Raw genomic sequence first — 23,513 nt, forward strand, 5'->3', positions numbered from 1 at the left:
AAAAAAAAAAAGTATTTGAGCCAGTAAGAACATGCAGTCATTGCAAAAGCCAGGTCTTCCTTTCAACACTGTAAAATCGTTTATAGCTTCTCCTAAAGTAACTTGGAATATCCATGCAGTGTGTATGCTTGATGCAGGTAAAACTACAGTGTGGAGTCCACAATCTCACAGCGGCCACTACACTAAGCAGACGTAGCCAAATATTGATCCGCTAGCTCCCTCTTCTGGAAGGAAACATGAAACACTCTTTTGACTATAGGACTCAAGTATTTAGTGAAGTCCAAACAAAAAATTGACAAACAGTAAGAAACGCCACAGAGGCTTCCGAAGATTGCAAAATATTTCACGTGAAAAACATAAAATAGCCTTGTAAGAAACTTCCAAAATACTAAATGCAGAAACCAGTATTAAAATATTATTCATTGTTATTACACAAACTGCCCAATAATCATTGCAAATTCACTCAGGATGTATTTTATAATTGATCACTTTTTAACCAAGTGTTCAGGTTCATCTGATCAATTGTGGTTCATCCATCCAAAACCAAACACTGATGGCTTTTTCATAAAACACCACAATGCATTTATTAACAGAAACATACAATTTACATTTTCCATGCACACAGACCAACAGAACGGTGTCAGAAGCAGAAACAGAACAAAAAACAGATAATTATGGTTGTTGATACAATATGAGCTATCCTTTTTCATAAAACCTATATAGTAGTTTTATCTACTTTGCCCCTGTTGATGGTTCTTATGACTTTCTTCTGCAACCACTTGCCATCATGTCATCATTGTCTACTGAAGTGTGCTGAGGTTCTTTACTTATTCTTAAAATGAAGAGTATTACTGGTCCCCTGCACCATCCTGGGTCAAGAAAAGCATGGTCCCTTTTCTGGTACAGTCTATAGTATTACCACCCAACTCTCCCTTTACTGGGTTTTCTTTGAGTTTTCTCTGGCTGCTTTTCTCTTCAACTGTAGCGTCTTCAGCTCCGTCATTGTTGAGAATGTCCTCTTCACCCACACAGCCTGAAACACACCCATCAAACACAGTCACTTCATTTAAATGAAAAAATGCAACTGGGCATTCATTTTAAACTCTGAAACACTGCTCATAGATGCAGATGTGTCAGCTGACCATTCACGCTTGCAAATCTACCACATCCCAAAGGCACTGTACTGGATTTAGATCCGGCAAGGTCACAATAGTACGCTGACCTTGTGGTCATGTTCATGGAACCAATTTGAGGGGACTTGTGCTTTGAGGGTGTACAACCATGCTGGAAGTTGGGTAAATTGTGGCCATAAAAGAGGTGCACACAATCAGCAACAACACTCACATAGGCTGTGGCATTCAAATGATGCTCAATAGGAGGCACAATTTGTTCCAAGAAAAAAAAAAACACTCCCCTGCATTATTACACCACCGCCAGTTTAATGGTGCAGTGTGTTAAGATTTAGTGGCATCTAGTGGAGGGGTTGCAGATTGCAACCAACTGAAGACCTCTCCTTTATTCCTCCATTTCCAAGCACAGAGTACAACCTACGATGCCCATCAGGCTTGCTGCCATCGACTTTCCCAGTTTAGTTTTGCTTCTTCGTGTTTTTTGCTTCTGTTACGTTGAAGATTTACCCTCACTTACTTTTTTCGGGCTAATAATAAATAAAATCCTCCATTTGTCAAAATGTGGCTTCTCAAACTTCTCACAACACAAAACTAGCAGCAACCATTTCCAAACAGTGCTGTAGTGCCACCAAATTCAAGCTGCCACTTCAAAGTAAAAATTTATCCTTCTGGCCTACTGTAGAAACATGGCACCACAACAAGTTGAAAGAGGAACCTCTCCCTATAAAAATATTAAGGGCCAATTCTTAGCTTGTGAAAACACAATGATTCATAGTTACAGGTGATTATACACTAATGAAAACATGGTTTTGTATATCACATTTCTGCTAATAGATTCCCCTAAACCTTACACACGGCACCTTCAAGCTGTAGCCACAAAGCAGGTTGAGTCCTTGGATACATATGGTTCAGCCTCAGATTCCTGTTCTTGGCTGACATGAGTGGAACCCAATGTGCTGTTGTAACACATACTCCTCAAGGTTTGGCGTGACGTGTGTTCAGAGATACTGTTGTGAATAGTGGTCATTTGAATACCGTAGCTTTCCTGTCAACTCAACAATATATGGCCATTCTCTGTGACCTCTCTCATAAGCAAGGCATTTCCCCCACACGGCCGCAATCTGGGTGTTTTAAGGCTATAATTGACCTAGCACCTCAGTACCACACATAATGTATGTCTGTTTGCTCTAACATGCAATCTTATGTCTGGAGATACCGGCCTTCTGCAAATACCTTCCATAACTGCAGACCTCCATTCCACCTTTTATTAGACAGTTTATTCGTAATTAGACGTTAGTTTATTCGTAATTAGAAGTTAGACACTTTTAAGAAATACTTGACAGCATTTTGAGCTGCCACTGGTAATGATATCACTCTAACAAGCTGATATCATTACCATTATTATTTGGCTTTTTGCACCATTCTTGTAAACTCTAGAGACTGCTGTGGGCAAAAATCCCAGAAGATCAGAGGTTCTGAAATGCTCAGACCATCCCATCTGACACAAACAACTATGCAATGGTCAGTGTCACTTAGATACACATATTTCCTTTCCTTTCCTATACCTTAACTCATATCTGTTTGCTTTGCAGTGCTGCCACATGATTGGCTGATTGGGTAACTGCATGACTAAGCAGGTGTACACATTCCTAATAAAGTGTCCAATAAGTGTATATTAAAGTAGAGAATGTTTCCCCTTTCATCCACAGAAACTTCCATCTGAGGGAAATAAAAGTTTTCGTCAGGCAACTACGCATAACCACTTTCATCATTTTGTATATTAATACACATCTTCAGATAATGCACTCTGTTACATTTTTAACAGGATCAGCTTTAGTAACATCAGTTTCTTGATGTCTATTGGAGGACCTTTTGCACATCATCACTGTCCCATCAACACCATGTATCTCTTTACATTGTGTGACCATTTAATGATGGAATAAAACCTTCTTACGTATGTTCAAAGCTGCAAATGTTTTTATGCTCTCCTGAAAATGTACCAGTTTGGAGCCTTGCATTTTTTTAAAAGACCTGAAGAAGCATTAATAATAACTTACCACTATGATGACAGTGTTGAGCAACAATGGCACTGAATACACCAACGATATGAACATTCCCTTGGAGTCAAAGTACTGGAACTTTGAAAATGACCTGAAATTGAAAATACATTGCTAATAATCTGTCAACATGTACACAACATAAAGCTTTAAATTAGTAAATGGGAAGGTCGTGAGAGGCAAAAAAAAAAAAAGTTTACCTCCAGTTCATGGCTGCCACTTCATTCAGATACTCTGCACTATACACCATGGTTACTGAGGGAGGCAATTAGATCAACCCAAGCATTATTTTGACTAGTTTTGAATCAGTGATACAGCAAACATGCTTAACAAAGGATAGTTCTTCGTTTTTTTTTAGTAAAAATAATGGTATTAGTTATCTGGAGCCATGAGTTCTATACAGAACCATTTCATAGTGTTTTTTTTTTTGCATATTGAAACTGGCAAATGTGTATTATATGGTTCTACAGAGAACTTTTTGGTTCTACAAAACACCACATATTATTGAATTGTTACAAGCTTGATATTGTAACAACAGCAGGCTGATATACTGCTATATAGAATTATTTTCCCAAACGTTCTACATAGAACCATATACAACACATTCTCCATCAATCTGACGCACCACTTAACTATGAAACTGTTCTATGTAGAATTCATGGTTCTCAAAAGAATCATGAACTCCTGAAGAATCATCTTTTGAAAGAGTGTAAAAGAAATAAACATTGCATAATCAATACATACTAACCCATTAAGAGAAAATGGAAGATCTGTAGTCTGTAGTACTTGCAGGTGAAAATAGTAAAGGCAAAACATAAGAAGTGAAACACCAGCAGGCCAATGAGCCATGGTTCTGACCAATCAACCTGGATAGCAAGAAGAGAACACCTGTATGTTCTTTTTGTGGTGTAACGTTAGACAACATAATATAACTTATATATATCATATTTACAGCTTAAATAAATGAAGTGTATTGTCAGCTAGTACATTACGTTAACTAACTTCAAGCGCCACTAAACCACAGGAAGCTGAAGGCAGCTTGTAGTTCAAATTTTCCCGTTCCACCTTAAATGATACAGCAGTTACATTGTGGCGTCAGTCGCCTGAATGCAACTGCCGCGCCATTTAAGGTGGAACGGGAAATTTGGAACAAGAAGCTGCCGAATAAGGACCTGACTTCCTCTGAACTACTCGGCTGTGTCCTTACAGACTGTAGGAAAGTCCACGTAGATGTAATCCGTATATTGCTGAAGCCATCTATGGGAACGGCGCTGATGTTCTTTGCTTTTTGTGCGCTCATTTTGCGGAATACCGACACGTTTGAGTTAGCAAAGCTGACGGTAAACCATATTATCAACAATTGTCCGTATTCGTCACGTCTCCTACGAGGAAAAGTGAGACTTCAAAATAAGAGTGCGTGAGACAAAATCGCAGAAACGTGCGCAAACATCAGGCAACAAACAACTGTCTATAAGATTCCCTTGTTTTGGATTTTTAGTGCAGATTCTACCACACAAAGCATTTTACACAGAGTTAAATTACAAGATGAAGTCCATTTTAAAACCTAATGAGGAAACAGGTAGGTTGGCTATCAAAATAAGGTTGTGCCGCGCTTCCGTGTCCTTTTTACAGTACAATTGCTCCTCCCAAATCAAACGTAATAATTGGGAAAATAGAATCACTTGAAAACGTATATTATTATTATAATTGTAATCTAGGGGTTTTTAAAAACTAGAGAGTTTCAATTGTTGAGATTTGTTGATCTTTTATTTTGAAATTTGCAAGGCAGTCGCTGCTACTGTTAACAGTAATAATAATAATATGCAGAGCGCTGAAAAAACAACAAGGAGTCGGTTTAAAACAAAATCACCATCAGAGCAATCACCTCTACAGAGAAAAAACGATACAGCTGGACTGTGCCAAGGTTATTTGTAGTGCGTGTGTCTCATATCAGTCCCTCGTTCCCTGCGTAGTGAATTACAATCTAGGGAACGAAAGTAAGTGATCAGATTAGTCAAAGGGGGTATTTGTCTCAGCCTAGTGGAACATAAGGACCCTCGACATTTTAATACTGTAGCAGTAGGCCAATTACCTAATGGATAAAAAGCTGGAAGCATATTATATACTTGTACTTTAAACATATTTTGTGTATATTTAATATATTTCAGTTTGTTTTTCGTGTATTTTTATTTTTACTTGTTCACTTTCTGTAGAGAGATTACCTGAGCCTTTACCACAAGCATTTCAGTGCATGAATGTCCTGATAGGTTGTGCAAATGACAAATAAACTTGAAAATGGCAAAATTTAGATGCAGGCCACATTTAAAACATATAGTGATAAACTACATGGTAAAAAGCACATTTAGAAAACACTGGAAAACACCATTAGACTTGTTCGTTGGGAGCTTTATGGGGTTTTCATAGCCGATCAGCCACATACAAGCTTAAGATCAACATAAGCAATGTCAAGCATCGACTGGAGTGGTATAAAGCCCTGGAATCTGGAGCAGTGGAAATGCGTGCTCTGCAGTGATCAGAATGCTACCTGTCCAAATGCGTAGTGCCAACTAGAGGTCTGTGAAGCACTGTTTTTCAGTCCCGCTCCCATAATATTTCAACCAGCTCCTGCAGAAAATTAGAAACATTTGTTCGGCTTTTCCTGCAACAAAAACATTTCTGGGAAACTCTGCCATCTCTGTAAGCTACAAGAATTTATATGTTGTTCATATGATTGGTTGCTACTCAACTCTTTAGAAAGACTTTATTCATTGAAATTGGTTCACTGTTATTTTACTGTTATTTGTATTGTTTATACGTATGATTAAGTGATCGTTCTACTTCATTCAGGCAATTCAGTAATTTGCCTGATTTTTCTTAATGATTGCTTAGTCCCGCTCCCGCCTGCAATGGACTGGTAACACTGAACTAAGTCACACACTGCAAGACATTGTTTCTCATAATTTTGACTTAATTATCTCCTAAAATTGCTTCCAATTTGATCATAATTAAAACATTTTCTCATAATTATGAGAAAGTAAATTATAATTATGAGAAGGTTAGTCATAATTATGCCACCATAAGTATGAGATTTAAAATAAGATTTAAGAGACTGAATCTCATTATTAAGTCATAATTGAGAGATGCTAAGTCGTTATGAGACTTTAAGTCATGACTACGACATAAGTTATTATTATGAGATAGCAACTCACAATTATGTGATACCAAGTCATAATTACGGAAAACGTCCTCATTATTATGCCTTACTAAATGGCTTATTATTTTCCAGTGACACAAACGGGCTTCCAGATCCCTCTGCAGAACAAGCCGTGACAGTATTGTCCTGACTAACTAGCTCGACAGAGTGATTTAGACTTATTTGGCCTTTTCACGAGGTCCATTTATCAAATATATATGAAATTACGAACGTCGCCATGTAAGATTTGTCAGACCGGTGGTATTACCCAGTCCTGCTCCTGAGCTCCTCGCTGTAGGTGGCAGTAACACAGACCGCTGCTGTTCAGTCTGCCATAAAGCTCCAGCAGCAGCAGCGGCAGGACTGGAGGCCATTACGGGTTTTTTCTTGCTGGCGTCTCTTTCTCTCTTTCTCTCTCTGCTTCGCGTTTCACACTTCTAACAAATTAACACAGAATCTAGCGTCTGTCCCGATGAAGGAGTTTCGTCCTGACTGACGCTGCTGGGAGAATGGGGGTACTAAATATTTCAGACCAGGTAAGAAACTGCAAAAATAAACCCAGTCTGCAAGCTCTGCCCAGCTAAGCTAAGCTATGCTAAGCTAACGTTACGACAACTGCGTTGTTTATGCTCCTTCTTTGGATACAGCCATCAGCCTTCCGTTAGCAGCCTGGCTAAGGCTTACCGTAACCTCATTGGCTCGTTTGTTTGTGCTTTGGTGTGGATTTTGTTGGCAGTGCTGCTGTATTTCTGTAAACCTCTTATGTCTGCGTGTGCAATAGAGGCAATTTTAGCGCAAAGACTCATGAGCATCATCGTTGAACTCCGACATTAGCCTGTTAGCCAACGGTAACCCGCCCAACATAGGTTAAAAACGCATTTTCCTTTCACTTTCTGATTCTCAGCTAGCTTAGTCTCTAGTTAACAGTGCGTTTCCTCGTTTCAACAGAAGCTTGTAGAACATCTCAAGGAACAAACACAAGCCAGCGCTCTCCTCTTATTCGCCACCTTTTTCTCGTTCCACCTTAAATGGTGCAGCAGTTACATTAGGGCGCCCGAGGCAGCCAGAAGCCAACTTGGAGCCTTGTCCAACACTGGATAGACAGCTATAACACAGCGGCTTAACTGTGTTAGCAGAACAGCTAATTAAACTACCTTTCTGCAATAGACTTGATTTTTAAGGCTGGTTTCAACTCTTAACTTGATTTTCTGAGAGGTTTGGCCGCTATTCACCACAATTTAGGTTGGTACTGTTCGGCAAAACCTGTTGAGGTATTTTCCTGTAGTATATTTAGGACTCTCTAAGGGTCAAATATCGACATTTCACTGTTTTGAGGGGCGACTCATGGGAAATTCCACCGATTAAAAAAAAAATGTTTGCATAATTAAGTGGTTTTAGGCTGAAACTGTGTTCCTAAACTACTGTAAACTGTCTGTCATCAGGCTGAGAATTAGTAGCTATCTATTTCATGTAGTAACTTTCTGAGAGAGAGCTCTTGGAGGCATTAAACTGGTTCCTATCACCACCACTGCCAACACTTCTGACTCTTCCAGTTTCTCTGGAACAGAGCGTTTCACACCAGACCACTTTGCATGTCTTGGTTAACAGCTTCATTAATTAATTATGCAGAAATTTTGAGAAAAATGCTGGAGTTTTCCTTTTTCCGTTTTGGTCAGTCAGCAATACTGTGTAGCGTTTTGTATTTTAAGCTCCCCGTTATTATTGTGATTATTTAGTACAGTCAGACCAAAATAGGATTTAAGACCGATGCTGATTCCGATATTTCAGATAATATTCTATTTTTACCCCCCTTCTTCTTCTTTGTTTAAGCAGAATAAGTTAAATTCTACAGTTTAACTACTCATTAACATTAGTTGTTTTCAACTGATAAGCATGATAAGTATAGCTTATTAACTAGCTTTGTGGGTAACCTAATTTAGAAATTAACAGTGTCCCAGAAAAGTTTTAGAAGTAATAAGCTATGGAAAAAAAGATAAGACCGTTGTTTGTTTACTCTCTGGAATTGCCACACTCATTCATAAATAAATCTACAGTCAAGTTTGTCAACAACTTGGTCCATACCACTCAACTGCAGTAACCTTAAATGTAGGCTACGTATGGTGTTTGCCTGAAGGTACTGTTGATCTAACAGTTTGTCTTACCCAAAGAGCGATCCTGCTGAGCATGCGCATATCATTAGTATAATAAACATTATATTGTGTTTTGACTGTTAATTTGGAGCAGACACAGCTCAATGTTACTGCTTATCCCCTAATAAGATGATTTAGTCTGTCAAAATCATGCGCTGGGGGTTAGGTTAGGGAACCGGCCCTGTGACTGGAAGGTCGCCGGTTCGATCCCCAGTGCCGATCTAACCCCCATCTGTTCCCTGGGTGCTGCGGATAGGGCTGCCCACTGCTCCAGGCAAGTGTGCTCACTAGCGTGTATGTGATGTTTCACTTCACGGATGGATTAAATGCGGAGGTGAAATTTCCCTGTTGTGGGACTAATAAAGGTCACTTAATAATATGATTCATAATAATTATTATTTTATGAATGCTGGTAACATTTTCTGATGATGACATTCACCAGCTTCTTTACATTTTCTGAAGGCGGCAGAATATAGTGCTGCACTACAAAAAATCTGGTGAAAAAGGGAGAAGACTTCAGCTTTGCTGTTTTAATACTGGCAGGATTTTTTTTTTTTTTTAAGATATATAATATCTAGAGGATTTATGTATGGTGACTGGCTCAGATATTTAGTGTGGGCAATTAAATGATCAGTCATTACCCACATGTTGGTATAAATACTACTGTCTCCGCATCTGTAGTGGCCAAAAACGGGAATCAAGCCCATGTTCCTACAGTAAAAGAACCCAAAATGGCTCTCTCTGGGACCATGAGGGCTTCATTTATCAGTCTTCATTTTAGTAAAAAATTAATGGATTTAATACATAAACGTGAAGATGCTGGATCTGTCAATTAGTAAGAGCATGGAAGTTCATGCATGGCTAAGTCATACTGTCCAACATCGAACTGAAATGTTACATGTAAAAGTTTTAGTATTTTATGCCATGCTTTTATACATTGTGCCCTAAAGTAACTGGATGCCCCTTCTAATTGTTAGTAATATACAAAGCCCCCCCAGCACTGGGCTGTTGAGCACTGGAACTGCATTCACTGGATGAATCGAGAACCGATCATCCAATATCAGTACCTGACTTCACTTCATGTTCTTGTAGCTGAATGCAATCAAATCTTCACAGCAGTGTTCCCACATCTAGTGTAAAGACCTCCCAAAGAGTGGAATCTGTTATTGCAACCAATGGGGACAAAGTCCCTGTTAATACCCTTGATTTCAAAAGAAATTTTTTGGATGAGCAGGTGTCTACAAACTTTTGGACACATTGTGTATACTTGACCGTAGCACCACAGCAGTGTACTAGATTATGCAAAGCTGTCTTTGTTTGTTTCTTCAGCAGTAAACAGTGTTGGCCAAGCAACCAAATATTGTCCTTATTTAGCAAAAAGTCATAATTATGGTAAAAAACATAATGCAAGAGCATGGTGAACCTTTTGTTGCATTTTACTAACTAGTGCATTGTTTATAGAGGAATAAAGTCACAGCTGATGACTGTTTATAACAATTTTCTTTATTTGTCCTCTTCAGCCACCTCTGGTCCAGGCAATATTTAATCGGAATGTGGATGAAGTTCAGTTATTTTTGCACAAGAAGGATGAAGTCAATGCACTGGTATGTCTTCTCATTTTATGAGTGAGTAGTATGTATCTATTTTGGAAATGGAGTAATCATATCAGGATTCATGCAGTATTAGACTGTAGACTTTGTTGCATGTAAAATGTTCCTCTTTATATAAAAAACCCTGAGGGGTCTGTAGCTATGGGTTAAGATATTAAAGCTGGTCAAAGTCAGCAAAATCTTCAAAGTGAAGTGAGGAAGCTTAGAGCAGCTGCAGATGGCTGCCCTACTAAAAGGCAACATGTGTGGGGTTGTGTGTGTTTGTTTTTTTTTTTTTTATATATTTTTTATTATTATTATTATTATTTTAATAGGACCAAGAGCGACGCACACCTCTACATGCTGCTGCTTGGTTGGGGGATGTCCATATAATGGACCTCCTCATTACTGCAGGTAATATGCGGCACTGCTGCATTTAATTGTTTTATTAGTGTTATTTCTTTTCTTTTTATGTTTTAAAAGTATTTAATTTGGCCTGCTTTTTCCCCCCAAATGTTCTCTCCGTAACTCATTCTTATCCTTTAGGTGCGAATGTCAATGCAAAGGACCATGTCTGGCTAACACCGTTACACAGGGCAGCTGCCTCCAGGAATGAAGTAAGTCAGCTGAATAAACAAAAATGCTTTAATTTGCATGATGCTCTGATTGTGTACTAGACTATAAACATGCTTTTTTACATAAGTGTTTTAGACATACTAACTATATAAAGCTTTTTGGTCATCTCGTGTCATTAAATGTGATTTGTAAATAAAATTAAGTTATTTGCTCCCTACTGTGATCAAACCTTGACTGTTGCGCTTTTCTGCCAGAGAGCCGTCGGGCTGCTGCTTCGAAAAGGGGCCGACGTGACAGCGAGGGACAAGTTCTGGCAGACAGCACTGCATATTGCGGCAGCCAATCGGGCCACACGCTGCGCAGAAACTCTGCTGCCCCACGTCAGCAGCCTCAACATGGCAGACCGCACGGGTAGAGCTGCCCTCCATCATGCCGCTCAGAGTGGCTGCCAAGAGGTAGGAGTCTTGTTTTAACTGGGGCTAATTACTGCAGCCCTGTGTACAAGGCCCTTTCATCCCCCTCATGCTTGTACTGACCGAATAATCAGAAACGTAGTGTTCATCTTGCTTGTTCTAGACTTAATGTGTTTTACTTGCTTTTCTTTAGATGGTCAAATTGCTGCTGAGCAAAGGAGCCAGTTTGAGTGCCAGTGATAAGAAGGAGAGGCAGCCCATCCACTGGGCAGCCTACCTCGGTAGGTCATGAATCAATTTGATTTATTAGTTGTTTTTGCTATAGTTCAGGGGAGCCCAATCCTGCTTTTGGAGATCTTCAGCTGTGGAGAGACCAGATCCACCCTATTTGGCTCTAATGTTGAGATCTTAAATCTCTGGAGGCCTTAAATACCTGGATCAGGGGTGTTAGATCTGGGCTATAGATAAATTCTACTGGCTGGTAGATCCAGGATTAAGCACCTCTGTTCTAGTGTTATGCATTTTTGAATTGTACTGATGTTGTAGTTGTTGAGGGACCCAAAAGAGGCAGTAGTTCGTGGTAGGGCTCCCATGATCAAACTCAAAACTTCAAACCACTTTTCTGCCTTTATGGAAATGGAAATGCAAATTAGCCTGATTTCAGTTAATTGAAACCAGCATATTTACATATGTCTATGAAATCATACAGCAGTTTAACTCCATCCATTCACAATGAAGTTATAAGTAGTTTTTCACTGACTGTCAATACAGGGCAGCCAATCAAAACAAAGATACTTTACGTAAAGCAATCAAGGTACAATAGCAAACTGTCTGTTTGAATTCAGAAGGCAAATACACACCGTACGTGCCGTGTCGTACAACGTCCAGAAATTCAAGACTGTTGTTTTCAATGACACGCTAGCGCCACATGATTCTCTGTGTAGTTTCTCAGTGTGCCTCGAATCATTTGCCATTAGTGCATTAAATTAAAGCTATATTGAGAACACGGTCAGTCTTTTAGGGTTTTCCAGACCCAGAACTGCTTGCTCTGCAAGTTCAGTATGTTTGGTCAAGTGTGAACGTTGTTTCCCTGGAGAGGTCCAGAGTACCAATCTCTTTTACTTGCCTGCAAGATTTGTGATGGTGAGGAAAGGATTGTTGTGGACAAAAAGCACTATTCTTTGCTGCTTGAGTGTCCAAGAATGATAATAAAAAGCAGCAAACGAATAAAGCTAGAGCCTACCGTTGTGCAAACTGCATGCCAGAAAGTGACGTATGGAATTGTGCTGTCGATCCGTGGTTCGGATGTCATTCTTGTGAGTGAAAACAAACCAGCGATGAGGAGCCCCTCTCCAAAACCAACCTAAAATCAATCCTGGAAGTGTGAAAACACCTTCAGATAAGCACACATGCTAGTGGTCTGTTTCCTCAGCTATCATTACTATCCAAGCCTTTTTCAGTTCATATCTTTCAGCTCAAACACAGCCAGTTTGTGAAGAGGTAGCAAACTGATGCCATGCATGATGAGTGATTCTGAAAGCTTTATTTCATTCAGTTTTATGGAGTGCGCAATTGGCCCTTCCATCTGGCATTCTGTTCACAGCAGTGCTCTGCTGTGCAACTCAGCACGACGTGTCTGGTGTGGACTGGCCTTAAGAGATAAAGAAATATTGGAAAACTAAAAAGTCCCCCCCCCAAATATAATGTTGTAAATATTCTTAATGACTTTTTTTTCAAGGTTTCCTTTAGATTTTCCAGTGATGTATTTTGACATTTTATCAGGTCACCTGGAGGTGGTGAAGCTGCTGGTGTCTCAGGGCTCAGATAAGAGCTGCAAGGATAAGCGAGGCTACACTCCTCTCCATGCTGCTGCCGCCAGTGGCCACGTCGATGTGGTCAAGTACCTGTTACGCAGTGGAGCAGAGGTCAGCAGCTCCATTTTTTAAGGCTTAACTTACACCCTTTATGTGAACTAGCCTTTCCTGTTCATTAATAGAAAACAATGTAAGATGTTCTTTCTTGGTCTTTTGGACAAACAGCATTGTGTAGTGTTGGACAACTTGTCTGTGCAATTATTATTTCCGTTAGCCAACAAGGGGAAATGATTTCAAAATGATGTACAAAAACAAACATCCTGGTGAAATCTGTTACCTTTTGTCACTTAATCTGTCACGGCTCTTATCAGTGTCTGTCCATTACTTACCTGTATCTGTCTTCCAGAGCTTGTGAAAGGGCTGTGATGTTCTTGCATCTTAACTGCAAAAGAAGTGCATAAGCTGTTCTTTGACAGTTTAAAGACAGTGTGCAAACACTAGTGTTTCTTCCCCTTTTCTCAGATTGATGAGCCCAATGCCTTTGGTAACACCGCTTTACATGTAGCCTGCTACATGGGGCAGGAGGCCGTAGCTAACGAGCTGGTTAATCGCGGGGCTAACGTCAACCAACCCAACTATCGTGGCTATACCCCACTACACCTGGCTGCTGTGTCCACTAATGGCGCACTCTGTCTTGAGCTTCTGGTCAACAATGGGGCTGATGTCAACATGCAGGTTAGGACGAATCAGCCTTGGAGTGGTAGCTGTTACTTCTGTGTGGGCATGTCTCATCTTCTTATTGTGAAAGCTAATTTTTCTTTACTTCTTATGTTCCTGGCCATATGAAGCACTTTTTTGAAAGACAGAAAATATTTTTTCTCAATTTTTTTCAAAAATTCTTTTTTTTTTCTCTCTCTCTCTTTTTTTCTCTTGTTTCTCAAAGTAAAAATTTTATTATTTCTTTCATTAAGAACACTTAGTACACCAGATTCAACTGGTCAGATAATTATCACATGCAGTTGTTACGTCAGAGCAGAGCAATTGACTCTGTTACCCACTATTGAGCTGTATTGGAGAAAAGAACATCCAACATCCAGAGTGCCAAATCTGGACAAATATCTGTGCTGGTTAGTGACTGAAAGTCTTGGAATGGTTTGGTTTTTATTTTGTCCTCTTTCTGTCCTTAGAGCAAAGAAGGCAAGAGCCCCCTTCACATGGCTGCCATCCATGGGCGTTTCACACGCTCCCAAATTCTGATTCAAAATGGTAAAGTAGCCTTTCTGTCTGTGTAACTCCCCTTCACTCATGCATACATTTACACTGATCCTCTGTCTTGCTGTCTTTCTTGCACTCAGGTGGGGAGATAGACTGTGTGGACAGATATGGCAATACTCCTCTTCATGTTGCTGCTAAGTATGGCCATGAGCTGCTCATCAGCACCTTAATGACAAATGGTGCTGACACAGCCAGGTATGTGTGGAATATGATGTTCTCAATGATTTTTGTAATTTTGTAAATTAATAATGTTAATAACAATACAAAAAAAGTTATTTAAATAAATAAATATTTATTTAAGTGTCTTTGCATCTGCAGCTTATTTTGTATTTGCAGTTTATTGTTCTGGTTTTTAATTAATTTGTTTGTTTATTAATTTTTTTAATCCTGCAAAGGCAAGGGATTCATGGGATGTTCCCACTGCACCTAGCTGTGCTCTACGGGTTCTCTGACTGTTGTCGCAAGCTACTCTCCTCAGGTATGTGTTTTACATGCGTAATCACTTTCTACATACTGCTATACCAGTTACCAGATTTAAATAAATAAATAAGGCCTTGTCCTTCCTAATGAGTACTGTTGTTTCCCTGGATAGGTCAGCTGTATAGCATAGTGCTTTCTATGAGCAAAGAGCACGTGCTGTCAGCCGGCTTTGACATCAACACTCCAGATGACTTTGGGAGAACCTGCTTACACGCTGCTGCCTCTGGAGGGTCAGACTAGAACTTCATCCACTCTTACAGCTCTCAGTTCAAACACTTTTATGTATCCATTCTGCTACTTGGGCATTCATTGTTGCTTATATCTTTCTCTTCTATTTATTGATATATATATTTTTTTTTTTTTTTTTTTTTTTTTTTAAATAATATAGAAACACTGAATGTCTCAACCTGCTCTTGAGCAGTGGTGCTGACATGAACAAGAAAGACAAGTTTGGAAGGTAAATAACATTTGTCTCTTAATGTAGTTTAACTTTTTTGAAATATGTAATACTTCAGAAATGCAGCGTGTAGTTAACAGCACACTTGAAACATATTGTATCCAGATGGCAGTAGTTATTGTGAAAAGTTGTTTTTCCTCCCTCTTTTTCACATGTTTACAGCATCGTGTTCTCTGTTTAGTTTCATGTGGTTTTAGGCCTATTGTTAAACGGTATCTTTGCTCGAAGGTTTGAAATAGTCCCACACTCCCACAGTAGTTACACAGCTGTTTTCTCTTTAACTAACTCCAGTGATCTGAATTTTATTTGTGTGTTAACATGCTACCATTATGTTAGTGTTTCAACACTGCAGGCCATGTTTACCTTTTTGATTTTAATTATACTGCAGTTTTTTCAGACTTGACAAAGTGTACCAGTTATGTTTTATATTATCATCTGTACCGGTGTCCCAGATTCAAAGTTTTTTGATGTTCATGTTCTCTGTGCAGGACCCCTTTGCACTATGCGGCTGCCAATAGGAGGTATCAGTGTGTGGTGATTCTGGTGGGAGCAGGAGCAGAAGTCAATGAACCTGACCGATCAGGCTGCACACCTTTACACTACTCAGCTGCTTCCACAGCTTTCTGCAGGTAAAATGCACTTACAGATCATGGAGCATTATAATGGCTAATGCACATATTAATCTTTGCCAGATAATGGTCATATTCATATTTATAGAGCACTCAAAGCACTACATGAAATACTGGTATTAAAAATGGCATTATTATATAATATATAAGTTGTGATACACTTTGTAGATATTAATGGTCTTATATATTTGAAGACCCTATTTTCATCTATTTGAAATAGCAAGCATTTTTAAAGTTTTAAATTGTACCCAGTTCATATATGGAAATGAAGCAGAGTTCTTTGAGTTGTTTTGTGATGCTTCCACATCCAAAGCACTTTTGTATGCTATGCTTACATAGTTATATAGTATCAGCAGTAATCCAAGACACTTTTACAAGTGCATTCTGAAGTACTAATATGTAAAATCACCATCAGTGCTGTCTTGTTTTTTAGGTTGGATAGAGCCCAGCAGAGCCCCGAGGATGGAGAGAAGGAATCTTTCATGTATGTCCTCCTCATACTCCTGATTTTTCTCATTGAATCATCTCATGCCCACTTTGCTAAGTTGTAAGAACTTTGTTGGCTAGCATAACAGGTCAATCACTTGTACTAGTAAGTAAACAAAACCTAGGTTATATTGAATTCTATGATCTGCCTCTGCAGTATCTCTGGTCTTTTGACCCAGGTCTTTTTGTGTGGTTAGGTGTGTGGAGTATTTGCTGGATAACGGAGCAGACCCGTGCCTGCACAGCTCTAAAGGATACAGCCCTGTCCACTACGCAGCTGCCCATGGCAACAAGCAGAGCTTGGAGCTGGTGAGGGACTTTGCACTTGATTGAATTCTAAATGTTTTGTGTACATGCTGTAGAGTTTGTGATGTATGTGGAAAAGTAACATTCAGTGATGCTACTTTCTTGCTTTTAATTGGTAGCTGTTGGTGATGTCCTTCAATACATCAGGAGATGCAGAGAGCTGTGGACCTGTCAGTCCTTTACATCTAGTAGTAAGTGTTGGGTAGACTTAATAAAATGGCCTGTAAAACTGTGTGCATATTAATATTCATTGCCATGTATTGCCAGTTCAGAGTTTCTTGTCAAATTTGTGGTTCTTTCTCTTTTTCCTTTCTTCTCTGACCTATGATTTTCGTTCACAGGCGGAGGCTGGGCACTGGGAATGTGTGAATGTGCTGGTTGAATCGGGGGTGTGTGTTGATGTCTGTGACACTGTGGGCCGCTCTGTGCTCTATGTGGCCGCTCAGAAAGGCCATTCCCGTTGTGTAGAGCTCCTTCTCAGCCATTCGGCATCCTGCCTGTTAACTGAACACTGCAGTAATTGGAATCCGCTCCACGTTGCAGGTAAAGAGGAGCTGAATGGGGGTTGGTTTTTGCTTGTGGCGTTTTCTAGTAGTTTGTTTATAGAGATGTGCATTCTGAGTCATTTTAATATTGAAGCATGCATAAGTTGGCCAACAGAAATCTGGTTTACCACAGGGAATGGAAAAACGAGTATGAAAAACAGACTTTAGTGGAAAACAATTTAGGGCTATATAGACTTAACGGCACTGGCCTTTGTTTCTGGTAGTGTCTGAGCTCATGGGTAATTTGGGCTCTAACCTGTTTGTACTAGCTAGGATATATTTTCTGAGTAGATAGCACTTTTGTAAGTTCTTCTGAATAAGACGACTGTGCCAAATGCTGTAAAATGTGAATAACTGCCTTCTGTCCTTTACAACGTACTCATGTTCAGGCATGTGTGTTTCGGAGTAGCAAAGTATAATGTACTAGCAGGTTCAAGCAAAAATATTGTTTACTATATGTAGTATATTTTTCTTTCTGTGAGTTTTAAAAAAAATTATTTCTGCTGTGGAATCAACTGTTGAGTGATTTCACTGTTTGATTTCTGGCACCTTAAATGGTTAGTAGTGAAACTTTTTGACTATGATTTCACTATGCTTTTGAAGTGCTAACATCATTTATTTATTTTTTTCCTTCTGTTTCACAGCTGCCAATGGCCACACAGACTGTCTGCAGATGCTCTTGTCCAGCAAGGAAGACCCTGAACTTCCTAATATCTCGGACACTGAAGGACAGTGAGTGAAGTTTGGATCATACTTATTTGACATTTACTTTATTGGTATATTCGTTGTGGCATATAGCTACACTATATTCTCTATATGCTAAGCAGTATGTCAATTTCAACATGGTGTTTGTAACCTAGTGTACAGTACAGTCTTAATTAAATTGATAGATTTGTAAAGAATTTGAACCACAGTGACAATTTTGATTGTGTTAATTTGTCCATGCTGTAGTAGTATGGAATTTCAGTATGGTTAACCTTACATACATGTAAATGCCTTTCAGTTCAAGCTGTAAAAGCGGTCATTCTGTCTGGTCTCTTCATTTCTCTGCAGAACTCCTTTAATGCTGGCTGTACTGGGTGGTCACATTGACTGTGTGCATTTGCTTTTGGACCAAGGGGCCTGTCCTAATAAAAGAGACAGGAGAGGAAGGACGGCCCTGCAAAGAGCGGTCAGTCTTATAACCACAGACTATGTTTTTAACGTTGTACACATTGTCTCTCAAACTTTGTGTTTTATAGATAGTCGAGTCTCAGTTTAAAATACTGGTGTTTCTAAACATCTGTGTGATGCAGTTAACTGGGGTTAGTATTTTATTCGGGCATTATTGAAAAATTCCCAAATGTCTGTTTTATTCCAATTCAGCATAAAATTAAAAAACTATTCTAACTGGTCTTTGTGCAAGGTTTTATGCTACCAGTTAATCAACTGCATCACAGCCCACAAAAATAAAGAAAAAATAATTTGAAAACATTTGAGTGTATATACTCAATATTTCTACTTTTAATAGAATAAGATGTATACACAGTGATATTGGAATTGTATCTGAAGATATTTTTAAAAAGATTGCATTGGATGAATGTTTAGATTTGAGTGATCTTTGAAACAGATATTTGATTATTCTACTCAAGAAGAGCAGAATGTTTATGCAGTGTGGGTGCTAAATGTCTTATTTTGTTCATTCGTAGTTGTTGAAATAAATTTCTCTGTAATTGTAATCCTAGTAGACGTAGACACAGTTTCCAAATTTTGTCAGTGTTTGTCCACAAAAGTACCAACACTGACAGATGTGTGAATGAAAAATACTTCTGCATGGGCCCCTAATTTCCTTATTGGCTTGTCCCTATTAAGACTTCAAGAGTTCCTGTTGTTTCACTTTATTTGCAATGTATCTCTTTTTCCATGGATTATTGGTGAATTAATATGTAAAAAAAAAAAACTAATAAAATAAAACTTATGATGTTTATGTGAAACAAAATTAACTTGTGTAAGTGGAACATTCCTAACCTCCGTATCATCTCTCTGTAGGCACTGCTGGGCTGGGAGGACTGTGTGACTGCTCTGCTGTCCCACAATGCCTCAATCCTGAGTAGAGACGCTCAGGGACGCACTCCAGTCCACCTGGCTGCTTCCTGTGGCCACGCTGAGATTTTGTCCAGCCTGCTGTCTGGTGCTGACCACACCAACCCACATGATCAAATCACTGACCGCCACGGCTTCACACCCGCACACTGGGCAGCCTATCATGGTAAGTATATTGTGTTAAGGCTGTAGACTGAGCAGTTACAAACAAGCTTTTATGTAGTGCCTTTTACACAAAATATTTTCTGATCAGTATCTCTGACTCATGCTAGAATGAGGTATTTTGTTATGATTAATTTTGATAGAAAGCACAAATTTCCATTAAAAAACAATAACATGCTCTGTTAAACAAGATTCACTCACTAATCATAATATGAAATGGGTCTTTGAAATCCATTTCTTGTGTGTTGGCAGGTCACGAAGACTGTTTGGAAGTTGTACTTGAACTTAAACCATGTAGTATCCAGGAGGGAAATCCCTTCACCCCACTGCACTGTGCTCTGTAAGTCTACTTCTCATGTATGAATGTATGAACATTCATTTAAAGCAGTTTTTAACTATGTGTGTGTGTTGAGAAGGATGAGAGGCAACAATCATAAGTTTTATGGTTTATTTCTGTTTTCCCTTGACAGAATTAATGGCCATAGTGGTTCTGCAGAGATGCTCTTGAACTCAAGTTTTGGCGCATCACTGGTAAATGCCAGGGATGCCAAAGAAAGGTATGTGTAAGCACATTAGCAGTATTGAATAGTAGTTTAAACATGTAACTACTAAAGCAAACCTTCCAATACAGAAGATTATCATAATGATTTCCTTTGGTTTGGTTTGGTTTGGTTTGGTTTGCTCTGTCCTGACCTAAGTGAAATGCCTGAATAAATACCAAACCCTCCTTTGTACCTTCACGTAAACCGTAAAAATGCTGTCTAGAAATGTCTATTTGGGTTCTACTGTACCAAACTCAAATTGCTGTCCTTTGTACTGCTGCAGGACCCCTCTCCATGCAGCCTCTGTAGCAGAGGACGTTGCTGGGTTGCAGCTTGTCCTAAGGATGGGGGCTGACATCAACGCTGTAGACCTCTCGGGCCGTTCTGCACTTATGGTTGCCGCCGACAAGGGCCGGAGTGGCGCTGTGGGTAAGAAGGATTGGCCAGTAAATGGCCTTTTTTTTCTTTATCGCCTTAAACCCACACTTCAGTTACGTCTTTCTCATGGCTCCATTGTGTGCATATTAGTATCATAGTAGTTATTGAATAACCCATAGGATCTACTGAATATGTGAAGGTGTAATACCTGTATAATAAGGGGTGTAAGGGATTAAGATGACCGTCATTGTGTCCTTGTTATGTAAGCGTTCATTGTGTTTCTGCTTGTACTGTTGTACGCAGCCCTGCTGCTGCACAGAGCCAAAGCGGATCTGTCTCTACTGGATGAAAATAGAAACACTGCCCTGCATCTGGCCTGCAGCAAGGTATTAACATCCCTTAACCTTTCCTGCTGAGTCTCTTTTGGTGGTGTTAAGTAGACCTGGGTGATGGGCCAAAATAATTTGTGATACATGAAGAAACTTTGATGTCATTTTATGTATGTTATGTATTTATTTATCATCAATCATTTGATTAGTTGGTACAAAGGAAAAAAAGGTGATGCATAAAAATACTGTGAACTGTAATGCTATAAACTATAAACATAATGACTTGTGCAATACTTTCAATACCACATACTGGGCTGTGCTTATATACTCTGTCGGTCAATGTTTTGCAGGTGCTGATCATATCCACATTATATTAAGAAAAGCATATTGTACTGTGACATTTTATCATTTAACAATGAATATTTTTAGATTGCTCAGCCCTAATGTTAATTAACAAGGGGGGGCACACTAGATTTGACAAATTTTTATTTATTTATTTTATTTGGGTTTTTTTTAAAGCTAATTGCCACCTAATGACTAGCATATGTTTGTGTGCATCTGCTTATAGGCTCATGAGATGTGTGCCATGCTGATTTTGAAAGAGATCCACAACCCTATTCTCATCAATGCAACCAACAGTATGCTTCAAATGTAAGGGCTTCCTACCTTTTCATGTATTTAATTTCACTCACTGCTGAGATCTGTTTTAAAGGGTGGAGACATTTTTGCTCTGTGATTCTATCCTCCAGGCCTCTTCATATAGCAGCCAGAAATGGCCTGGCCACAGTAGTTCAGGCTTTGCTGAGCCGTGGAGCCACAGTGCTGGCAGTGGATGAAGAGGGTGAGGACAAATGGTCTCTCTCAACTATTGCTTGACTACATGCTAAACAAAATAAGGGTAGCCCTTAGTGAAATGTGGAATGATCATGGTATGGTGAGAGAACTGCCAGTCGGATTGTGTGGTTGCAACTAATTCTTGTGTAAACACCATGCGTTTTCTCTCTGCATGTGTATTTCAGGTCATACCCCTGCCCTGGCATGCGCCCCCAACAAAGCTGTGGCCGACTGCCTCGCTCTTATCCTCTCAACCATGAAGCCTTCTTCCTCCACCTCTTCTTCCTCTTCTCCCTCCTCTCCCAGCCTGAACCTGCTCAAACATTGTGGCATCACGGCCGCGTGCCCCCCTTTGCCCAACGGAAGCCTTCGCCACACTTACGGCAAGGATCGGCACGGCGCCACCATCGGCTTGGACGGCTGCCTGACTGAGTGAGGCGCTCTAATTCTCGCTTACAGTGTACAACACACAGAATAATAGTTCTTTGTGTGTGTGTGGATGCTCGGTTTGGTCTTCTGTCCTTAGACACCTAGTCAAAATGATATGCAATTACAGCCACATAACCCTCCTGCCCCCATTTATCACAGCTTTTCTTTACTATTTAGTAGTGGATGACCAGGAAAGAAACCATTTGTTTAATTTATTTTGTTTAGTTACTTGTTAATTCTTGATTCTCAAGAATCTGAAATTCCAAGCCATCTGTTGTAGAGTTTCTCCAAGAGTGCTAGCTAGTCATTTTTAAAATATTGATGATTTAAGCCTAGTTTACTTGGCTAAGGTTAGTATTATGCAGCTGTGCATCTTCTTGGTCACGGTGACAGGCGTGCGGTTTTCATATCATGCTTCCCATGTCTTGAGAAGCTGTGGCCTTGCATAGGAATTTACAGCCTGCCCTGAGGAAGAGTTAAACGGGTTACTCTAAACTAGCATGAAGGTATGGGCCATGTGTTGGGGCCTTTGCACACCAAACGTGATTTGGGTTTTGAATGATTAATAAATTTGAGCATGTGTGTAAGATACTTGCACACCAAGTGTGACCTGTGGACAGCAAAAATACAACAAATTCCAAAAAGAATTGTCACACAGTTTTGGTGTAAAAAAAAAAAAAAAATGTCATAACCTTTTTTTTTTCTTTTCTTTTTTTTTTTTTTCTTTTTTTTTTTTTTTTTTTTTTTTGAACCAGTTAATTATTGTTCGGTGTGTAATGGCCTTCAGATGGTCGTGTGTGTGTGTGTGTGTGTGTGTGTGTGTGTGTGTGTATGTGTGTGTATAGATAGAGATGTAGAGGTTTTTTTTGTTTTGTTTGTTTTTTTTTCTCTAAAGTCCAACCAGATTTCCATCCCATACTTGATTATTGCTTTTTAAGCTTGTGCATTGTATGTCAGGTGCAGTCAAGTTCAGCACAAAAAAACATACTTTGTTTTCACAAGGGAAAAAACCATAAAACCTTAAGCCAAATGACCAGTGACCTCTGGGTTCGAAAGGTCAGAAAATGGTGCATGTTTACTGTAGGCATTTTTTTTTTTGAGAGGAAGGAATAAGCTGGGGACATTGCAATAGAGGTTTACACAGAATATATTTGTTATTCCAGAAAAGAATAATGCTAAAGTGTACCATCAGTCCTTTGATAAATGGAGGAGTCGAAAGCACAAGCTTCGGAGTGGGCATAGGCCTTTATAAAATTAAAATAGCTGAGTACAGCACTTGCTCCTTGGGACCACTTTTTTCTCAGAAGCAAAGACTTTTATTTTGGAGGAGAAAAACAGATTAAAGCTGCTAGCTTCAATCCCCCCCCCCCATATCAAACCTGTCTTATGTTGTATTGAGCTGCTTTCGCAGTGCCTTTTTTTTTTTTTTTTTTTTTTTTTAAGTGGGTTTCTTTTCGGAGGTCTCCAGTCAGTTAGATTTGACACCTTTCACAGCTTAAGTGGTGCTTCCTCTGTGAACCATTAACTTTAGCCATATAAAAACATTTGTCAAGCATTTTGCTGTAAGGTAGAGAATTAATTTTTGGGTTTTTTTTTTTTTTTTGGGTAATGAATTAATACTTGTGTGGAAATAATGTTTGAGCAGCTTTTTTCTGTC

At 39.3% G+C, this 23,513-nt stretch overlaps 2 protein-coding genes across 2 annotated transcripts; one reads left to right on the top strand and one right to left on the bottom strand.

Moving 5' to 3' along the window:
- Positions 1-554: 554 nt before the first annotated feature.
- tmem18 (transmembrane protein 18) lies at positions 555-4,670 on the bottom strand. Its single transcript, XM_017706952.2, has 5 exons — positions 4,395-4,670; positions 3,936-4,053; positions 3,388-3,442; positions 3,188-3,281; positions 555-1,033 (listed from the first exon to the last, which is right to left on the bottom strand). Exons 1-5 carry the CDS (start codon positions 4,485-4,487, stop codon positions 935-937), a joined length of 459 nt encoding a protein of 152 aa, XP_017562441.1. The 5' UTR covers positions 4,488-4,670; the 3' UTR covers positions 555-934.
- A 1,999-nt stretch (positions 4,671-6,669) lies between these two features.
- Positions 6,670-22,470, top strand: ankrd52a (ankyrin repeat domain 52a). Its single transcript, XM_017705989.2, has 28 exons — positions 6,670-6,916; positions 10,051-10,134; positions 10,455-10,533; positions 10,666-10,736; positions 10,950-11,150; positions 11,302-11,389; positions 12,891-13,033; positions 13,445-13,657; positions 14,110-14,188; positions 14,278-14,392; positions 14,593-14,675; positions 14,790-14,907; positions 15,066-15,134; positions 15,623-15,763; positions 16,197-16,247; positions 16,447-16,558; positions 16,675-16,746; positions 16,897-17,098; positions 17,745-17,832; positions 18,154-18,271; positions 19,129-19,348; positions 19,597-19,684; positions 19,815-19,901; positions 20,170-20,315; positions 20,568-20,650; positions 21,162-21,244; positions 21,343-21,434; positions 21,613-22,470. The coding sequence occupies exons 1-28, from the start codon at positions 6,890-6,892 to the stop codon at positions 21,861-21,863; spliced, it is 3,204 nt and encodes a 1,067-aa protein (XP_017561478.1). The 5' UTR covers positions 6,670-6,889; the 3' UTR covers positions 21,864-22,470.
- Positions 22,471-23,513: the final 1,043 nt, after the last annotated feature.

This window comes from Pygocentrus nattereri, chromosome 9 (assembly GCF_015220715.1).
Source record: "Pygocentrus nattereri isolate fPygNat1 chromosome 9, fPygNat1.pri, whole genome shotgun sequence".
In the NCBI taxonomy this organism is placed as follows: domain Eukaryota; kingdom Metazoa; phylum Chordata; class Actinopteri; order Characiformes; family Serrasalmidae; genus Pygocentrus; species Pygocentrus nattereri.